The sequence below is a fragment of the Pristiophorus japonicus genome, chromosome 1 (assembly GCF_044704955.1).
Source record: "Pristiophorus japonicus isolate sPriJap1 chromosome 1, sPriJap1.hap1, whole genome shotgun sequence".
Lineage (NCBI taxonomy): Eukaryota > Metazoa > Chordata > Chondrichthyes > Pristiophoridae > Pristiophorus > Pristiophorus japonicus.
The window spans coordinates 79,811,482-79,830,820 of NC_091977.1; the positions used below are offsets into that span (position 1 = coordinate 79,811,482).

At 42.8% G+C, this 19,339-nt stretch overlaps 1 protein-coding gene across 1 annotated transcript in view; it reads right to left on the reverse strand.

Annotated features, from left to right (window-relative positions):
* Nucleotides 1-7,181: 7,181 nt before the first annotated feature.
* The window catches only part of slc1a1 (solute carrier family 1 member 1), a 91,269-nt gene continuing 79,111 nt past the window's right edge, over nucleotides 7,182-19,339 (reverse strand). The window contains exons 10-12 of the mRNA XM_070857480.1: nucleotides 18,316-18,510; nucleotides 15,135-15,269; nucleotides 7,182-7,428 (exon numbers count right to left, since the gene is read on the reverse strand). Of these exons, the coding sequence (XP_070713581.1) occupies nucleotides 7,182-7,428; nucleotides 15,135-15,269; nucleotides 18,316-18,510 (577 nt within the window). The remainder of the gene's footprint in view (nucleotides 7,429-15,134; nucleotides 15,270-18,315; nucleotides 18,511-19,339) is intronic.

Genomic DNA, 19,339 nt, shown 5'->3' on the forward strand with positions numbered 1-19,339 from the left:
TGAAATTGCCCTCCACTCCTGCCGGCTTCCTTCCGGCAGTTAAATCCTGCAATCCTTCACTTTAGAAATTGCATGAATGAAATCTAATTCAGGCCAAGTCAGCAAGTTAGAATATTGACATTCCTTTCTCGAACTTTGAAGAGAGGTCAAGGCTAAATTACATTGTCTTTATGTTAATGTTAACATATAAAATGCAAATAAATCTGTTATAAAATATAGAAATTGCAGGTATGGTGTGCACAATTTAGAGAACTGGATGGATCAATATGCTATATTTGTTAGTGAATCATACAGAGGAACTTTCTAGGCTTGATCCCTGGTCCATGCTGAGTTATCTGACCTCATCCAGGGTAGCATTCAGATGCTGCAAATGCCATTAATGCCTCTGGGAAACAAAGGGAAAGTAGCAGCCAGGGTTGCTGCTTCCAATTGTGGAAAATGCACTTCTGTCAATGTCAGATGCCGACAGGGTCAGGTGCAGCTATGATGTACCCCTATGGTTAAATAACCTATCGACTAATCATAATGACCACTGAAGTGAGGAAAGCTTATTGGCACCATCAGAACGGCAGTGTAGTATGGGTGATTTATCTTCAGGAGAACATGGGAGAAAACTGGTTGGGGAGGAGAGGAGAAGGAAAGGAATAGAAGAGCAAGGGCATAGAAGTTCTACCTTTGCGCACACAGAAAAGTGGGAGGTAGAGAATAGAGGAAGAGATAAATGGCAATTGAGAAATATCATCAATCAACCAGAAAAAGAAAGATTTGTATTTATATAGCGCCTTTCACAACCTCAGGATGTCCCAAAGGGCTTCACAGCCAATGAAATATTTTTGAAGTGTCGTCACTGTTTAATGTAGAAAATGCGGCAGCCAGAACAATCAGACAAATGACAGATGGCTGTGAAGAGTAAGGGGACAAATTCAACTAACAGCCATCCATTTTCATCTAAATAATGGGTGGCCAGCAGTTGAGAATTGGGGGGAAAACCTCGGTTACCCTTTTGACTTCCAAGGCCTGCCTGATTGGATATTCAGGCGAGCCGGTAAATGGGCATGCAGTGTGGCCACCTGGAGCAGACGAAAGGCTGCTTGAATATGCAAATTAGGGCTCTAACCAGTTGTAGGACTCCAATTGCAAAGTTCCGATACAAATTGGTGAAAGCTTGTGCCGTGCTCTTCCTAGCTGCACCAGACACTGAGTGGCCCAACTAACAGTCCTTAAACATCAGCAATTCAAAAAAGGCCGAAGGAATCCTTAACTTTTATTTTTGTGTTGCAGGTGTGCTCCTCCTGGGCCCATAATAATCTCTGTCCGTGGCCAGCACTCTCAAGGTCCTTCCTGGGATTGCCTCCTCCCCCAAGACCCTAGTTGCCGGCCAGCACCACATGTGAACCAGCCGATTTCCCACCTTCCCAGGCAGGAGAGCTGCAGCGGGGCATCAGCAGCTCGCAGGTGAGATTGAAACAAGATCCGAAGCCAACTTTGGCTCAGGCCTCAGGCCGGTATGGACCAGAAGGTAGAGCCATTGCTCTGCTAACTTTGTATCCGTTTTGGGCGCCAGTCAAATATCTTGGTCTAGGTTTTCAAAAAGGAATAAAATGCATTCTATCAAAATTTAGTTGGACAGTTGCTTCAGAATTTTTAAGATATAATCAGCAGTTTGCTGACAGTGCCTAATATTGGTTCTGAGTGACATTCATTGTTGTTTTCTTTTGTTTTGTAAGAAAACCTTTGGAACAGTCTTCAAGTATTTCAAGTGCATTTAACTTTCCAATGAACAACTGCCTATTTTATCTATCATTTACCCATCCCTTTTCTCTCCCTTCTTGGATCCTCTCTAAGTCACCAGAGATTTAACATAATGTCCATATTCTCCTAAATCCTAATACTTTGGAGTATGCTTGTGAATCCAATGTATTAAAATGTTCTAATTCATGAATTTGAACTCTGCAATAAACTGTATATATATTAAAATGGTCCCTGACATTCTGCTCAGGGCAATTCTATACACACCTTGCTTTCCATAGTGAACCCCACATGACTAACCTGACACATGTATTATTACAGGAAGAAAGATCAAGTAAATGTTTCAATCTTCAGCACTATTGATGTATCCTGCAAGACCATCAACACATTTCCAATTCTAAATAAAAGAAAAACTCCCATGCAAAGTGCAGAGGAAGTGAGAAAGAGGGAACAGTAGAATTCAAAGGAATACAAACAATGACATTTAAGTCAAAAGCAAAATATTGAAAATGCTGGAAATTTGAAATAAAAACAGGAAATGCTGGAAATACTCAGCAGGTCAGGCAGCAACTGTGGAGAGAGAAAAAGAGTTAATGTTTCAGGTGAGCAAGTTTCACCTGCCCTTTTACCTCCTCCCTTCCCACCATCCAGGGCCCCAAATACTCCTTCCAAGTGAAACAGCGATTTACTTGTGCTTCTTTCAATTTAATATACTGTATTCGCTGCTCACGATGCAGCCTCCTCTACATTGGGGAGACTAAATGCAAATTGAGTGACCGCTTTGCAGAATACCTCCATTCAGTCCACAAACGTGAACCTAAAATTCCCATTGCTTATCATGTTAATTCTCTGTCCTACTCCCATTCTAACCTCTCTGTCCTCAGCCTCCTGCACTGTTCCAATGAAGTTCAACGTAAGCTCAAGGAATAGCATCTCATCTTTCGATTAGACACTTTACAGCCTTCCAGACTCAACATTGAGTTCAACAATTTCAGATCATAACCACTGCTCCCATTTTTTAAGAGAGCAGCTATTGGTAATGATTCTGCTGTTGCCATTTACAGCTCCTCTAGCTTCTTTTGTGTAACTATTAGTCTGTTTCGTTACTTTTCTCATTACCCATCTACCCGTTTGTCATTTAATCTCTCCTGCCTTCCATCCTATCACAGACTTCCTTTTTGGTCTTTCTTCCCCTCCCCTTTTTCCGTGCCTCTGCATTTGCTTAAAACCTGTTATGATATATTCTTTACAACATCACTAAGCACACTACATGCAAGATGCCTCTACAGAAAAGTATTGTATGACTTTGTCACATGAAATTTTATTGTATTTACTTCAGCAGTTGCATTACCACAGTCGTCTACGAGGTGGAACAGTAGTCCACTAGGGGAAGCTCTAACTACATTTCTCCCTCCTTAATGAAGAAGTAATCATAACAAAATAATCATCATACATAACTTGCATGATTATACACAGCAAAAGATATGAAGTTATTTTGCCATATTTACTAATCAAACTTAACTACTTGTTTAAGAAATAAAGAAATAAAGGATGGTATCCAATTAAAAACAAAGTGGCCAAAACTAGTGGGAGGACAGAAGATTGGGAAGCTTTTAAAAGCCAGCAAAGAATGACTAAAAAAAATGATTAAGAAAGGGAAGATAGACTATGAAAGTAAGCTAACACGAAATATAAAAACAGATAGCAAGAGTTTCTACACGTATATAAAAAGGAAAAGAGTGGCTAAAGTAAATGTTGGTCCCTTAGAGGACGAAACCAGGGAATTGGTGATGGGGAACATGGCAGAAATTCTGAACAAATATTTTGTATCACTCTTTACAGTAGAGGACACTAAAAATATTCCAACAGTGGATAGTTAAGGGGCTATGGCGCGGAGGAACTTAACACAATCACAATCACAAGATGGTGGTACTCAGTAAGATAATGGGACTAAAGGCAGATAAATCCCCTGGACCTGATGGCTTGCATCCTAGGGTTTTCAGAGAAGTAGCGGCAGGGATAGTGGATGCATTGGTTGTAATTTACCAAAATTCTCTGGATTCTGAGGAGGTCCCAGCAGATTGGAAAACTGCAAATGTAATGCCACTATTTAAAAATGGAGGCAGACAAAAAGCAGGAAACTATAGAACAGTTAACCTAACATCTGTGGTTGAGAAAATGTTGAAGTCCATTATTAAAGAAACAGTAGCAGGACATTTGGAAAAGCATAATTCAGTCAGGAAGTCAGCATGGACTTATGAAGGGGAAGTCATGTTTGACAAATTTACTGGAATTCTTTGAGGATGTAACAGACAGGATGGATAAAGGGGAACCAGTGGATGTGATATATTTGTACTTCCAGAACTCATTTGACAAGGTGCCACATAAAAGGTTACTGCATAAGATAAATGTTCACGGGGTTGGGAGTAATATATTAGCATCGATAGAGGATTGGCGAACAAACAGAAAATACTAGCTTTGGGGGCAGTTCAGAGAAGGTTCACTAAGTTGATTCCGGAGATGAAAGGGTTGACTTATGAGGAAAGGTTGAGTAGGTTGGGCCTCTACTCATTGGAATTCAGAAGAGGTGATCTTATCGAAACGTATAAGATTATGAGGGGGCTTGACAAGGTGGATGCAGAGAGGATGTTTCCACTGATAAGGGAGACTAGAACTAGAGGGCATAATCTTAGAATAAGGGGCCGCCTATTTAAAACTGAGACGAGTAGGTATTTCTTCTCTCAGTGGGTTGTAAATCTGTGGAATTTGCTGCCTCAGAGAGCTGTGGAAGCTGGGACATTGAATAAATTTAAGATCGAGATATACAGTTTCTTAACCGATAATGGAATAAGGGGTTATGGGGAGCGGGAAGGAAGTGGCCCTGAGTCCATGATCGGATCAGCCATAATCGTATTAAATAGCAGAGCAGGCTTGAGGGGCCGTATGGCCTACTCCTGCTCCTATTTCTTATGTTCTTATGTCCTTATGTTCTATGTTTTCTGTTTCAAAGAGGATACCTTTGCTTTTGAACAGAACTTTCCAAACTTGGAGTCGAACGTAGACTCATTCTAGCATGAGAAGAGTTTTTTTTCCAAGGCCAATCCTTGATCTATATTTTGACTCTCTATAACTTCAGACTGTTTGTCCACCTGACTCAGATTCAGACTTAAATTCTGACTTTCTCTTCAACTTGTTTCTCATACATCTGATGTAGGATTTGCTGCTGGTATTCTACTTGTAACACGACTATCTGAATCATCAGAAATAATCAAATCATTCCAACTTTCAATTCCTTCTACATCTGTAGGTAAAATATGATCTATGTGAACAAAGCTAACCTGTCCATGAGCAAACATCTTCACTACTCTTCCTGGTAACCATTTTAACCATTTATGGTGATGGTTCTTCACTCTCACCTTCTGATTCAATTGTACACTTCTCTCTCTTACTCTACTTCTATCACGATTCTCTTTCTGTCTTGATTGTTTCTTTTCTACTGACTGCACGTGTTCTACCAGTAGTTGTATGAGGAGTATTACGATAAGTCTTGTCCATTGCAGTAATGATGGCAGAGTGGGATGGAGGAATTTCAGCCTCACCGTGTTGTCCAGAATTGAATGAGAAGACAGTGTAACAGGTTATAACAGAGAATGGAGGGGGCAAACCCAAACATTTGTAGACTGGAGTGAGAATTTTATGAAGAAAAATGTATTCCTTGATATATTAATTTCCAGCTCTACAGTGTCGCTGTTTACAGTAGGTGGTGGTGAGCCGCCTTCTTAAATTGCTGCAGTCCATGTGGTAAAGGTACCACTGTTGGAGGGGCAGTACTGAGGGGCCAACATATGCAGCATTTTCTATAGACCAGCCGAAAGGACCCCGCACCGGCCTGCTCCTATCCCGGGCCGAAAGGACCCCGCACCGGCCTGCTTCTAACCCAGGCTGAAAGGATCCCACACCGGCCCGCTCCTATCCCGGGCCGAAAGGACCCCGCACCGCCGCTTATATCCTGGGCCCAAAGGACCCCCGCACCAGCCTGCGGCTCCTGTTTGGGGCTTGTGGCCTACACCGGGACATCATCCAAGGTAGAGAAGTTTGGTTGATTAGTGTTCCTGCCACTACGAGACACCGAGAATCGGACACCGGGAGTCCGACACTCCGGGAACCCATCTGGTTCACTAATGTCCTTTAGTGAACATGTGACTCCAGACCCATAGCAATGCCTAGCAAGCAACTCAAAGGCAATTTGGGAGGGGCAATAAATGCTGGTCTTGCAAGTGATGCCCACATCTTGTGAATTAATTGAATAAAAAGCTGTTTTAACTTAATATTGGCACACCATTTGCGAATGTATAGTTGGAACGTCTGTATAGTCTGGTTCACCGTTGGCATAAATAGTGTTCTTCAACGGTGGCATTGTAAAATCATGACGTGAATTGGATAATATAGAGCTCCTTATTTTACATTGGAGAAAACACAATGGGGGTGAATTATCTAGGGACTTCTCCCACTCTGCTGCCATGACATCAGCGGAGATTTGTTAGAAACCCTGTTTATGTGCGGAAACAGGGTCTCCACAAAACCTCCACCGAAGTTACGGTGACAGAGCAGAGGAATCCCTGAGGAATGTTACTCCACTGTCACATCACTTGGTTAGTCCTTGGAGGAACCAATACAGTCAGAATAATTTTGAATTTATCAGCCCTATCCTGGGATTTTCACAATTAGTCACACAAATGTCAGGAAATGCATGCATTACCAAGACAACGGTAATACTTACTGTTGAGACTGCCACTAATTGGTCATAGTAGACAGGTATCTATACAGAGAAACTTTAAGGCAGGTTTCAGACAGATTTCACTACACATGTAATACCATGATCATTATTTCCGATTAACATTAAAGGCTGATCTTGCACTCTTTGAGACATTTTGAACACAATGGCTACCTAGAATGACTATGCAGCAGACTAATCGAGGGTTGAGACTATCATAAGCTTAAGCACACATTTAAGAATAACTTTTTTCTGAATCAAGAATTAGGATTGCTACCCAATAATAATTCTTGGCATCTAATATTTGTTTTTATAGAGTGTACTCTTTGAATTTCATGGAGGAGGAATTATTCAGTCTTGGTCCTATTTTAGTTCCAATAACAGCTGTCTAGCACGCTTGCTAACCTGCTCTATCTCACTCTATTCATTCAGACTGAAGTATTAACATATCTTGATTGCAAGCTGATGGAGGAATAATTTGCAGTTGATTATCAGGGTGTTCAATGGTCAGTGTATATTATATTTCAAAAGCTTATTTTAAGGTACTCATTATAGGTGCGAATAAATTTATGTATTGATTCAGATTCACAGCTTTGCCAGGGTAATCCTTGTGTATATCATAATCACAAATGGTCATTCTCAACTTATCCTTACTCAATCAAAATTGTGATGTTTCTGTGACAGCTACAGAGTCTGATTTATCTACATCAAATGCCCCATTGACATATGCTTCCTTTATCTTCATTTCCTCTTTCTCAGATGCTGCAGTTTCCAAAGCAAATGGATTCACTATATCAATGCCACTTGTGAGGTCCATCTGCTGCAGTTCTTTTCTGGATAGCTTCTCCACAATTCCAGCTCCAAAAGAATCTCCAAGTACGTTCACCATAGTCCGAAACCGATCCCTGAGGAAGTAAACATGAGAGGTTATGGATCAAGAGCAGGCAGAATGAGTATTAGTGCAAAGTGAGGTAGACTATTTTCTGACTATTCTATCTGTAATAAGATATAATTCTGAAGTAGTTTGGACATCCATGATTTTTATACACTTTTGCATAAACTACAAATATAATTTTTTTCTATTTAGTTTGTTATCAATTTCACGGTTTCCAAAAGCACTTTTTGGAATCCAGTGATTGTTACAAATATTTGACTTTTGTGTTGCTACTCTCTCGAGTTCAGGATCTCCAGCCACTTCTGTAAATGAACCTCATGTCTCCAATGATCCTGAGTGTACCTTTCTACTGCTCAATATCTAGTTAAACAATAGTCTGATCCAGAGATCATAAAATAGAACACGTGTATTCTGCTCCTGTAATTTTCCACAAGCCACCGTGTGCATCCACCTACCTTTACGAAAGAAACCCTAGCGGGAGGATACATGATTTTTAGCCTGCAAATTGGTTTTATTTGACATGAAGTTCATGACTAAACAGAATACAGTTTTCACAGTGAGAGCCATTAATTTTCTCTTTGTTCCATGAAAATAACAAAAACATAAACTTCACTGACACTCTGGTCAAATGGCAGCTTTGAAGCTAACTAATCCTAAACTAACTAGCTCTCTATTTTTTGGTTATAAGCTGCACGGGTTTGTGCACCAATCTGTCTGAGAGACAGGGATGGAGAAAAAAGCTGGCCGCTTAAGAAAAATGTCTGTGGTGGGGGGGTGGGGGGTTGCGAAGATTAGCCCACCGAGCTCTCAATCAAAGTTACCTCTGATCAAAATGCTTCTTTCTCATGTGATTGCCAAAATGTCTTAGCTAAGCCCTCTGCTGATTGCAATGAATGAACCAATGCCTGGTTGTTTAGGTGTCTGAGGAAACCAATGCGTTATTTACAGTCTCTGTCACAGATGGAGCAGGTGGTGGTTGGAGGGACGGGTGGGTGGGGTTGTCGTGCGTTCCTTCTGCTGTTTGTGCTTGGCTTCCGCGTGCTCCTGGTGAAAAGACTCAAAGTGTTCGGTGCCTTCTCGGATGCTTATCCTCCACTTTGAGCGGTCTTGGGCCAGGGATTCCCAAGTGTCGGTGAGAATGTTGCACTTTGTTAAGGAGGATTTGAGGGTGTCCTTGAAGCGTTTTCTCTGCCCACTTGGAACTCGCTTGCCGTGTCGGAGCTTGGAGTAGAGCACTTGTTTCGGGAGTCTAGTGTCGGGCATGCTGCCAATGTGGCCTGCCCAACGGAGCTGATCGAACGCGGTCAATGCTTTGATGCTGGGGATGTTGACATGGTGCGCCTCTCCTGCCAATGGATTTGCAGGATTTTGTGGAGGCAGCGTTGGTGGTACTTCTCCAGTGCTTTAAGGTGCCTACTGTACATAGTCCATGTCTCTGAGGAATATAGGAGGGCAGGTATCACTACTGCTCTGTAGACCATGAGCATGGTGCTGGGTTTGAGATCCTGGTCTTCTACTTTTATGCTCATGGTAAAATAATTGATGGCCTATATAGGTAGTTACACAAGAATTTTCTGGTCAGCTCATTTGTATATTTATTGGAATAGTGATTGGCGTAAAACCTTTGTAAAATGGGAATAGTGTTCTGAGGTGATGGAAATTAGTGTGAAGAATCGAGAAAGCTAGCTGAAGATTGTAGCAGCAGTTTAGGTGAGCAGCAAGTCAGAAAGGAACTGACCTTGGTTCACTCAGTTGACTGCAAGCTTATCTGGATATCTCATCACTGTTTTTGTGCCACTTTTCAAGAATGTTTAACACAGGATCGGCTGGCACAGGAAGCCAACAAGAGACCAGGGCACAGCATGGCAACACAGACGTCTGGCTGTTTGTGGCAGAAAGTCTATCAAAAATATCACTCTTGCTATATTGTGTGAGTGGAATCAACACCGAGTGCCACTCTCTCACCCCCAGGGCTACACGTCAATGCTGCAAAAAATACAATGGCCTGTTCAGGGCAGACAAGGTAACACACTGGCCACTCTCCCTTTTTTTGCTTGGGAACCCCAGGTACCAGCCCACTCTTCAACTTCTAAAAGTAACAGTTGTACATCTAACCTTTCACAATGCACTCTGGTTAAGGGGCATTAAATTGGAATCTTAATTATGACCACCCATCTCCCCTAACAGAATACAAAAGCAAAGTATTGTGGATGCTGGAATCTGAAATAAAAATAGAGAATTTCTCAGTGGGTCAGGCAGCATCTGTGGAGAGAAAAACAGCCTGACCCACTGAGATTTCCAGAATTCTCTGTCTTTATCCCCGAACAGAATGTTTCCTCATTCCCAAGACGGTAATGTTCATCAATTCTTAGCTAGCACACTCCTTTCCTGAAGATCCACCACCAGCAACTTGGGTTACAGGAGAAGGATTAGGAAAATGATAATAATGAAGATGAGCAGCAGGACATACATTTCTTCATCATTGACTATGACAATAATGATGAAGAGGACCAGGCCACACAGGTGTTTCTGGAGCATAATCTTCTCCATGTTTCTCTGCCCAAACCCCTCAATGTACACATAAGAACATAAGAACATAAGAATTAGGAACAGGAATAGGACATCTAGCCCCTTGAGCCTGCTCCGCCATTCAAAAAGATCATGACTGATCTGGCCGTGGACTCAGCTCCACTTACCCGCCCGCTCCCCGTAACCCTTAATTCCCTTATTGGTTAAAAATCTATCGATCTGTGATTTGAATACATTCAATGAGCTAGCCTCAACTGCTTCCTTAGGAAGAGAATTCCACAGATTCACAACCCTCTGGGAGAAGAAATTCCTTCTCAACTCGGTTTTAAATTGGCTCCCCGTATTTTGAGGCTGTGCCCCCTAGTTCTAGTCTCCCCGACCAGTGGAAACAACCTTTCTGCCTCTATCTTGTCTATCCCTTTCATTATTTTAAATGTTTCTATAAGATCACCCCTCATCCTTCTGAACTCCAACGAGTAAAGACCCAGTCTACTCAATCTATCATCATAAGGTAACCCTCTCATCTCCGGAATCAGCCTAGTGAATCGGCTCTGTACCCCCTCCAAAGCTAGTATATCCTTCCTTAAGTAAGGTGACCAAAACTGCACGCAGTACTCCAGGTGCGGCCTCACCAATACCCTATACAGTTGCAGCAGGATCTCCTTGCTTTTGTATTCCATCCCTCTCGCAATGAAGGCCAACATTCCATTCGCCTTCCTGATTACCTGCTGCACCTGCAAACTAACTTTTTGGGATTCATGCACAAGGACCCCCAGGTCCCTCTGCACCACAGCATGTTGTCATTTCTCCCATTCAAATAATATTCCCTTTTACTGTTTTTTTTCCCAAGGTGGATGACCTCACATTTTCCGACATTGTATTCCATCTGCCAAACCTTAGCCCATTCGCTTAACCTATCTAAATCTCTTTGCAGCCTCTCTGTGTCCTCTACACAACCCGCTTTCCCACTAATCTTTGTGTCATTTGCAAATTTTGTTACACTACACTCTGTCCCCTCTTCCAGGTCATCTATGTATATTGTAAACAGTTATGGTCCCAGCACCGATCCCTGTGGCACACCACTAACCACCGATTTCCAACCCGAAAAGGACCCATTTATCCCGATTCTCTGCTTTCTTTTAGCCAGCCAATTCTTGATCCATGCTAATACATTTCCTCTGACTCCGCATACCTTTATCTTCTGCAGTAACCTTTTGAGTGGCACCTTATCGAATGCCTTTTGGAAATCGAAATACACCACATCCATCGGTAAACCTCTATCCACCATGCTCGTTATATCCTCAAAGAATTCCAGTAAATTAGTTAAACATGATTTCCTCTTCATGAATCCATGTTGCGTCTGCTTGATTGCACTATTCCTATCTAGATGTCCCGCTATTTCTTCCTTATTGATAGCTTCAAGCATTTTCCCCACTACAGATGTTAAACTAACCGGCCTATAAGTTACCTGCCTTTTGTCTGCCCCCTTTTTTAAACAGAGGCGTTACATTAGCTGCTTTCCAATCCGCTGGTACCTCTCCAGAGTCCAGAGAATTTTGGTAGATTATAACGAATGCATCTGCTATAACTTCCGCCATCTCTTGGAATCCACGATGTCACTGCTTCTCACTCCCAGACACCAGGTTAGATACTTTCACCCAGGGGCAATTAGATAGTATTAGTGACAGTTAGGTGCAGGGGGATTTACGAAGCATGTGGACTGCGTGAGGATGTGCCACATTCCAAGTGGAAACAGGAGACAGCTGCCTATGGCTTTGCAGTCATGGGATCTAAACCTCATGGATACTTGTCTGAAAAGATGAATGTTCTCGGAATATTGGCTGCTAAATTGAATAGCCCCTGAAAACAGGCACGGAGACCTTGATGTGCAGTTAACCCGTGCCCTTTGATTGAAATGCAGGCAGCACGCCATCTTCATGCTGCTCTGACCAGCATGATTGCTGCGTTCAACCAGCACTAACCATGTTGTTCATTATCTGCATACCTCAACAGCGGGCCCAAAATCATAACTTCCTAGCACCACTTAAAAGCTAAACTGCTTTGCCTAAAGCTAGGCATCACCTCTTAAAGGGGAGATGCATTGTGGCTGAAGCAGGTGCTGGGAGTCATGCAGGAAGTGAATCTGACCTGGGAAACAATGAAGAATGACACAACATGGGAGAGAGCAGGCTCCAAGGTTTTCAGACACTGCAATGGAGATCTTGGTGAAGGAGGTAGAAAGGAGGAGAGACGTCCTGTATCTGAAACAATGGACTTTAAACTGAGATCTTGCTAATATCTGCCTGGAAGGAGCCAGGTGTTAAAAGTTCATAGCCACGGTCACCTTCACAGCCACTGGCAATGTTGTCCTTGCCCTGTTCTGAGGTTGGAGTTGTGGCTGCCGCAGTTGGCAGATTTCGATGAAGACCTCCTTAGTGAAGTGCAGACATCTTACACATGGTTCCTCGCTGAGGTTCAGGTAGGAGAATTGCTCCCTGAACCCCCTGGGCGGATGTGGCTCCTGCTGAGAGCCCTTCTCCTCCTCCCTCTTCTAGCAGCTTGCCCTGCTCTGTGTGACCTCTGCTCATTCTCTCTGTCATACTTGATTCCAAGAGGAAGGCCGACTAGTGTGCCCATGTCTGGGAGCATCTGGTTTGTGTAGAAGCCTTGAAGTCAGCAAAAAGTATTTCAGCACCTGCCACACCACTCCCTGTAAACTTTTGAAACAACTACAGAAAGCTCTAAAAACATGCAGAATTGTAGCAACAGCCAGAAGAAATCAACCAGCAACTAACCTGTAAGGAGTTAATGATCCCCTTAAATTGCACTGGTAGGGGGTTCTTCCTTCTACTGAACCTGTGTTTAGCTGTGCGAGCTTAAGAGGGAGCATTGGTTGGAGCATTGAGCTACAAAATGGCAGCCCTGGTGTCAAATCAGCATTGCACACTGATTGACGTCATGATCTGCCTGCTCTGCATACTTCCGGTGGATATTCACTGCGCATTCGCTAATGCCTGTGCCAAGGTGCCTTCCGGCACGATTCACATCACATGTGTACGTGTGTGCCACAGACATCATTTTGGAGCTCTAAGGGCACTCAGAGTGCCCACGAAATGCACGCTACTGAGCCCAATTTCTCCCCCACAGTACCTAAGTGCTGGTGCTTAGCTCAGTCGCGAAGGATGTGCAGCTACTGACATGTGTGACTCTTAAGTCAGCAGCTCTCATTTGAGGCAAAATCAGGAAAGCTATTTGCAGACATCAATGGAGATTTCCTTCAGAGCACTGCATCAGCAGCACCCAATGGGTGATATTCAGCTGTGGCTCAGTGGGTAGCACTCTCATCTCAGAGTCAGAAGGTTGTGGGTTCAAAGTCCCACTCCAGGGACTTGAGCACCAAAAATCTAGGCTGACACTCCAGTGCAGTGCTGAGGGAGGGAGTGCTGCACTGTCTTTCGGATGAGATGTAAATAATCCCATGGCACTATTTCGAAGAAGAGCAGGGGAGTTATCCCCAGTGCTCTGGCCAATATTTATCCCCAATCAACATAACAAAAACAGATTATCTGGTCATTATCACTTTGCTGTTAGTGGGAGCTTGCTTGTGTGCAAATTGGTTGCCGTGGTTCCCACATTACAATAGTGACTACACTCCAAAAAGTTCTCCATTGACTGTAAAGCGTTTTGAGATGTCCGGTGGTCATGAAAGATGCTATATAAATGAAAGTCTTTCTTTCTTTTACCCAGGAGCAAGCTCCAGATATGCAGCCAGGAGCAAACTGCTGTGGAGCGAAGGCCACCTCAGTCCCATGAGCTTTTTGTAGAGCATGAACAGCCAACCATCTCTTAGACTGGCCCTCAGACTACAACTAGAAGTACTAGAACAGGTAAAAGAAAGTCGTGTAGCTATCTAGGGAAAGCAGAATGGTGGGAAAGAGTAGGTTGGCTTGTGTTCACTTTGGACTTTAATCTAATAAAACAGAATATGCACTGACATCAGGCTTTGTTATTTATGGTCATACAGGAAAAGGATGCATTTATTTGGTGCAGACTTATTAAATCAGGTAGTGATTATTAGCACTCTCATGTAGAGAGCTATTATGTTGTAAGATGGATAGTGGATTGAGGGAATGTTCCATTATTTGAAAGTGGGAAGACAGAGATAGGCTCTGGTGTCAAAGGTAGACAGTATGATGCAGAAAAGAAGTCTTCAGTAATGAGATATGCTCTAATGCATCAGTCACTGTGGATTCCGAGTGTAGGTCGCAGTGACATTTTCCTCCAATAATTCTACAGACAACAAAGCTAGAGTCACCTCTCCAGCAGTATCAAAGTCCAGATCTTTGTGAATGGTGCAGTTATCAAGAACACAGCAGGTTACAAATATATATGATGCTGCACAGACACTCCCAACCTGTCTAGAGAGCAACAGCATTCTTTTAAGACCCTGATGGTTCTCTCAATGCTTAATCTAGTAGAGGCATGTACCTTGTTGTCGTGTTTCTCTGCTGTTCGGGCAACTCTTAGTCATTAACCATGGAGCAGTGATAGGCTTTGCCATCCAGAAGCCATCCATTGTCATGATTGTCTTCCCTGGAGCAGTCAGAGAGGGCCAACACTTGATGGATGAATGCATTGTGACTACTTTGAGCATATTTCACATTGACATGTTGGCACACACAATATGTACACTGAGGAAGTGCAGTTTTTGAGGTAGTTGAGGGGGCGTACCGTGGGAGCTTGCAAAGCAACTTGGGCACCATCGATTCCATCCTGGACCTTGGGGAAGCCAGCAACCTCATAAAACTGGATGACCCTATCTTGCTGCTGCCTTTCTGTGATGCCAAAGGTGATGAATTCTTCAGCTCTTTTGTAAAGTGTGCCAGTCACTTGAAGAAAACATATCCATACCGCAGCCTGGCTGATATTAAAGATTCCTCCACAGCAATCCCTCAGGCTCCTTTAATTTGATATTGGTCCCACAGACACACTACCTTCCTATCAATGATGTTGTTCTTGACCTGCATACTCTAGAACTTTTATTACACTGAACAAAAACAGTAAAAATGGTGCAAAAAAACATGCATCTTGACCATTGGAGACAATTCTCTTTTCCACCCCACAATTAGAATGAAAAGTACATTTTGTTTTTCTACGAGAAGAAACTTTTTCTTCATGGACACTTACAGAAGCCAATCTACGGCAATGATCAGAGTGACGTCATTAGCAGGTAATCCAACTGCAGTAAGAACAATCACCATGGTGACCATTCCAGCCTGAGGAACTCCAGCTGCTCCTATACTAGCTGCTGTTGCCGTAATACTAGAAATAAACAGACGCACATTTAAAAGTTCAATTGAAAAACATTGTGATCATACTCCACGTCGTTTGCTAGTGTTCCTTCTATAAGAACAATTCTAAAATCCCATCACATCTCATCCAAAGGCAACACTTTGAAATGGACCGCAACCTCAGGATGTTGTGTATGCGCATCCTAATACAGAAATCCTAAAGTTGCGATCAGTCATTCATTGCTCTGACACTGGCGACCTCCGACCCCCAGCCCCCCCGCCCCTCCCACACACCACACACAGCCAGCAAACAGTGTAATCTGTAAAATCAGGGACATTGATGAAGTATGAGAGGAAGCTTGCTGGGAACATAAAAACTGACTGCAAACGCTTCTTTGGTTTTTGTGAAGAGAAAAAGATTAGTGAAGACTAACGTAGGTCCCTTGCAGTCAGAATCAGGTGAATTTATAATGGGGAACAAAGAAATGGCAGACCAATTGAACAAATACTTTGGTTCTGTCTTCACAAAGGAAGACACAAATAACCTTCCGGAAATACTAGGGGACCGAGGGTCTAGCGAGAAGGAGGAACTGAAGGAAATCATTATTAGTCAGGAAATTGTGTTAGGGAAATTGATGGGATTGAAGGCCGATAAATCCCCGGGGCCTGATAGTCTGCATCCCAGAGTACTCAAGGAAGTGGCCCTAGAAATAGTGGATGCATTGGTGATCATTTTCCAACAGTCTATCGACTCTGGGTCAGTTCCTATGGACTGGAGGGTAGCTAATGTAACACCACTTTTAAAAAAATAGGGAGAGAGAAAACAGGGAATTATAGACTGGTTAGCTGACATCAGTAGTGGAGAAAAGGTTGGAATCAATTTTTAAAGATGAAATAGCAGTGCATTTGGAAAGCAGTGACAGGATTAGTCCAAGTCAGCATGGATTTATGAACGGGAAATCATGCTTGACAAATCTTCTAGAATTTTTTGAGGCTGTAACTAGTAGAGTGGACAAGGGAGAGCCAGTGGATGTGGTGTATTTAGACTTTCAAAAGGCTTTTGACAATGTCCCACACAAGAGATTGGTGTGTAAAGTTAAAGCACATGGTATTGGGGGTAATGTATTGACGTGGATAGAGAACTGGTTGGCAGACAGGAAGCAGAGACTCGGGATAAACGGGTCCTTTTCAGAATGGCAGGCAGTGACTAGTGGGGTGCCCTAGGGTTCAGTGCTGGGACCCCAGCTATTTACAATATACATCAATGATTTAGATGAAGGAATTGAGTGTAATATCTCCAAGTTTGCAGTTGACACTAAGCTGGGTGGCGGTGTGAGCTGTGAGGAGGATGCTAAAAGGCTGCAGGGTGACTTGGACAGGTTAGGTGAGTGGGCAAATGCATGGCAGATACAGTATAATGTGGATAAATGTGAGGTTATCCACTTCGGTGGCAAAAACATGAATGCAGAATATTATCTGAATGGCGGCAGATTACGAAAAGGGGGCGGTGTAATGAGACCTGGGTGTCATGGTACATCAGTCATTGAAAGTTGGCATGGAGGTACAGCAGGTGGTGAAGAAGGCTAATGATATGTTGGTTTGTAGCTAGGGGATTAGGAGCAGGGAGGTCTTACTGAGGTTGTACAAGGTCTTGGTGAGGCCTCACCTGGAATATTGTGTTCAGTTTTGGTCTCCTAATCTGAAGAAGATTGTTCTTGCTATTGAGGGAGTGCAGCGGAGGTTCACCAGACTGATTTCTGGGATGGCAGGGCTGACATATGAGGAGAGAGTGGATCGACTGGGCCTCTATTCACTGGAGTTTAGAAGAATGAGAGGGGTTCTCATAGAAACACATAAAATTCTGACGGGACTGGACAGGTTAGATGCAGGAAGAATGTTCCTGATGTTGGGGAAGTCCAGAACCTGGGGTCACAGTCTAAGGATAAGGGGTTAAGCCATTTAGGACCGAGATGAGGAGAAACTTCTTCACTCAGAGAGTTGTTAACCTGTGGAATGCTCTACCGCAGAGAGTTGTTGATGCCAGTTCATTAGGTATATTTAAGAGGAAGTTAGATATGGCCCTTACGGCTAAAGGGATCAAGGGATATGAAGAGAAAGCAGGAAAGGAGTACCGAGGTGAATGATCAGCCATGATCTTATTGAATGGTATTGCAGGCTCGAAGGGCCGAATGGCCTAATCCTGCACCTATTTTCTATGTTTCTAAAACGTCAGCTCTTCCACGGTAATACCGCTGTTAAATACCCCATTAGAAGTTAGACCTTTTTGAATTAGGTGTAACTGGGGTTTTAACAGCGTATTGACTGTTAATCAAAAACTAAAACCGCAAGATGTCTGTGAGAAACTTACTTTGGGGACAGAGTGAATGCCTTTGCTTCACTGCTGACCCCAAAGTAAGGGCCAAGAAGTTTGTAGATTCTAAAATAATCATTATTTCTTATATTAAAAGATAGATAAGATTACATACAAAATTTTAGTACTTATTTGAGAACCATGGAATTAGGCAAACAATCACACAGAAACTGATTTTAACTCGCTCTGCCGAGCGGGAACGAGACAGTAGCAATCAAAGTGCTGCTTTTACTGCCTGATTCCCATTCGGATCCTGCCTGCTGCCATTTTGCCTGGGGTTGTCCCGAGGGTGATCCAGGTGAAGCAGGCAGGAACCTCATTAATATGGAAATTGAGATCCTATGATGTCAATAAGACCCCGACACCATATTTACACATGAAAGCTGAAATGATTAGCAGTTGCTTTTAGGTAGAAGCAGAAAGCTGTTATTGTCGGTTGTGAGGGGAGAAGAAACAGGTGAGTGTGTGATTGGAATGAGAAGGAGAGTTGGAGCAGTGTCCTCTTGTGATTGGTGGATATATTAAACACCATTCACTCGAAAAATCGGAACTCCTCCACAATTTCTTCAAATGCATTTTGCATGGAAAATAGTAAAATGGGGAAAGTCGCTCAATTCTAACAAGGCAATATTATAATTTTGACAGCACCACTACCTTCAAAAAAAAAGGCAACAAAATTGATTGATCGGATTGATGGAGGTCTCACCTGATAGTGACTAACTGTCCAGCATCCAATGGATAGTCATTAAGTTGAGCAATAAATATGGCGGCAACTGCTTCATATAGAGCTGTTCCATCCATGTTTATTGTAGCACCCACTGGCAACACAAATCTAGTGATCCTCTTGTCCACTTTGTTTTTTTCCTCAGCGCATCGGAATGTCACTGGCAGAGTTGCCGAGCTGCATACAAGAATGAATGTTATTGCCAGAGCAAAATTCTCTTTAAAACAAGCATTTTCATATCTTTGTATAATCCTCTGCTCTGGTGGAAGTATCTATTTTGTGATCAATGATCTAATTCAATTAGAAGTATCTATCGCCTCTTGTTCCCTCTCCCTTTCTCACAAATCCACTTTTTCCACATGCACACTGACAAAAGTAGACCACCGTATTTGCTCAATTACATTACCAATTCCAAGGCATATTGGAAAAAATGTTTGACTGATTGATTTTATCTTTAATGCCAATAATCACTTCAGCACCACTCTAAAGGGAAACAAGGATTACTCCAGAGAAAGTTCTCAACAATAATTTCTGCAAAATATTCGCTATCTGCTAGCTCCTTCGGGAAGCTCCAGCACCCCTCTGGTACCTCACCCAAGCGGTCATGCCTATCGTATTGGAAGATACAGCGAGTGTATAGATGGAGCATCGACAACCTGAGCAACAGCAAGGAACATTGCAAACCTGTTCCTGTCCTTGCCCAACATCTATATACTTTCCAACAGGGATTGTTGGATAGCAAGCAGGACCATCATCCTTCCTGGTCCAGGGATGCTAAAGACAATTAGAACACCTTTACTACATCCCCTGAGAACTGTTAAACCAGCATGCAGGGATTAAACTTGCAGCCTACCTGATTTGTACGGTTCAGCAACAGATCATGAATTGCATTAAGTTAAATAAGTCTTCAGGGACTCAGTATTTTGAATTTTAATTGGTAAGCCTCTTAACTACATTCAGAATAAATGATTAATGAGGATCAATTATTTCTTCTTTTCTGTGCAGT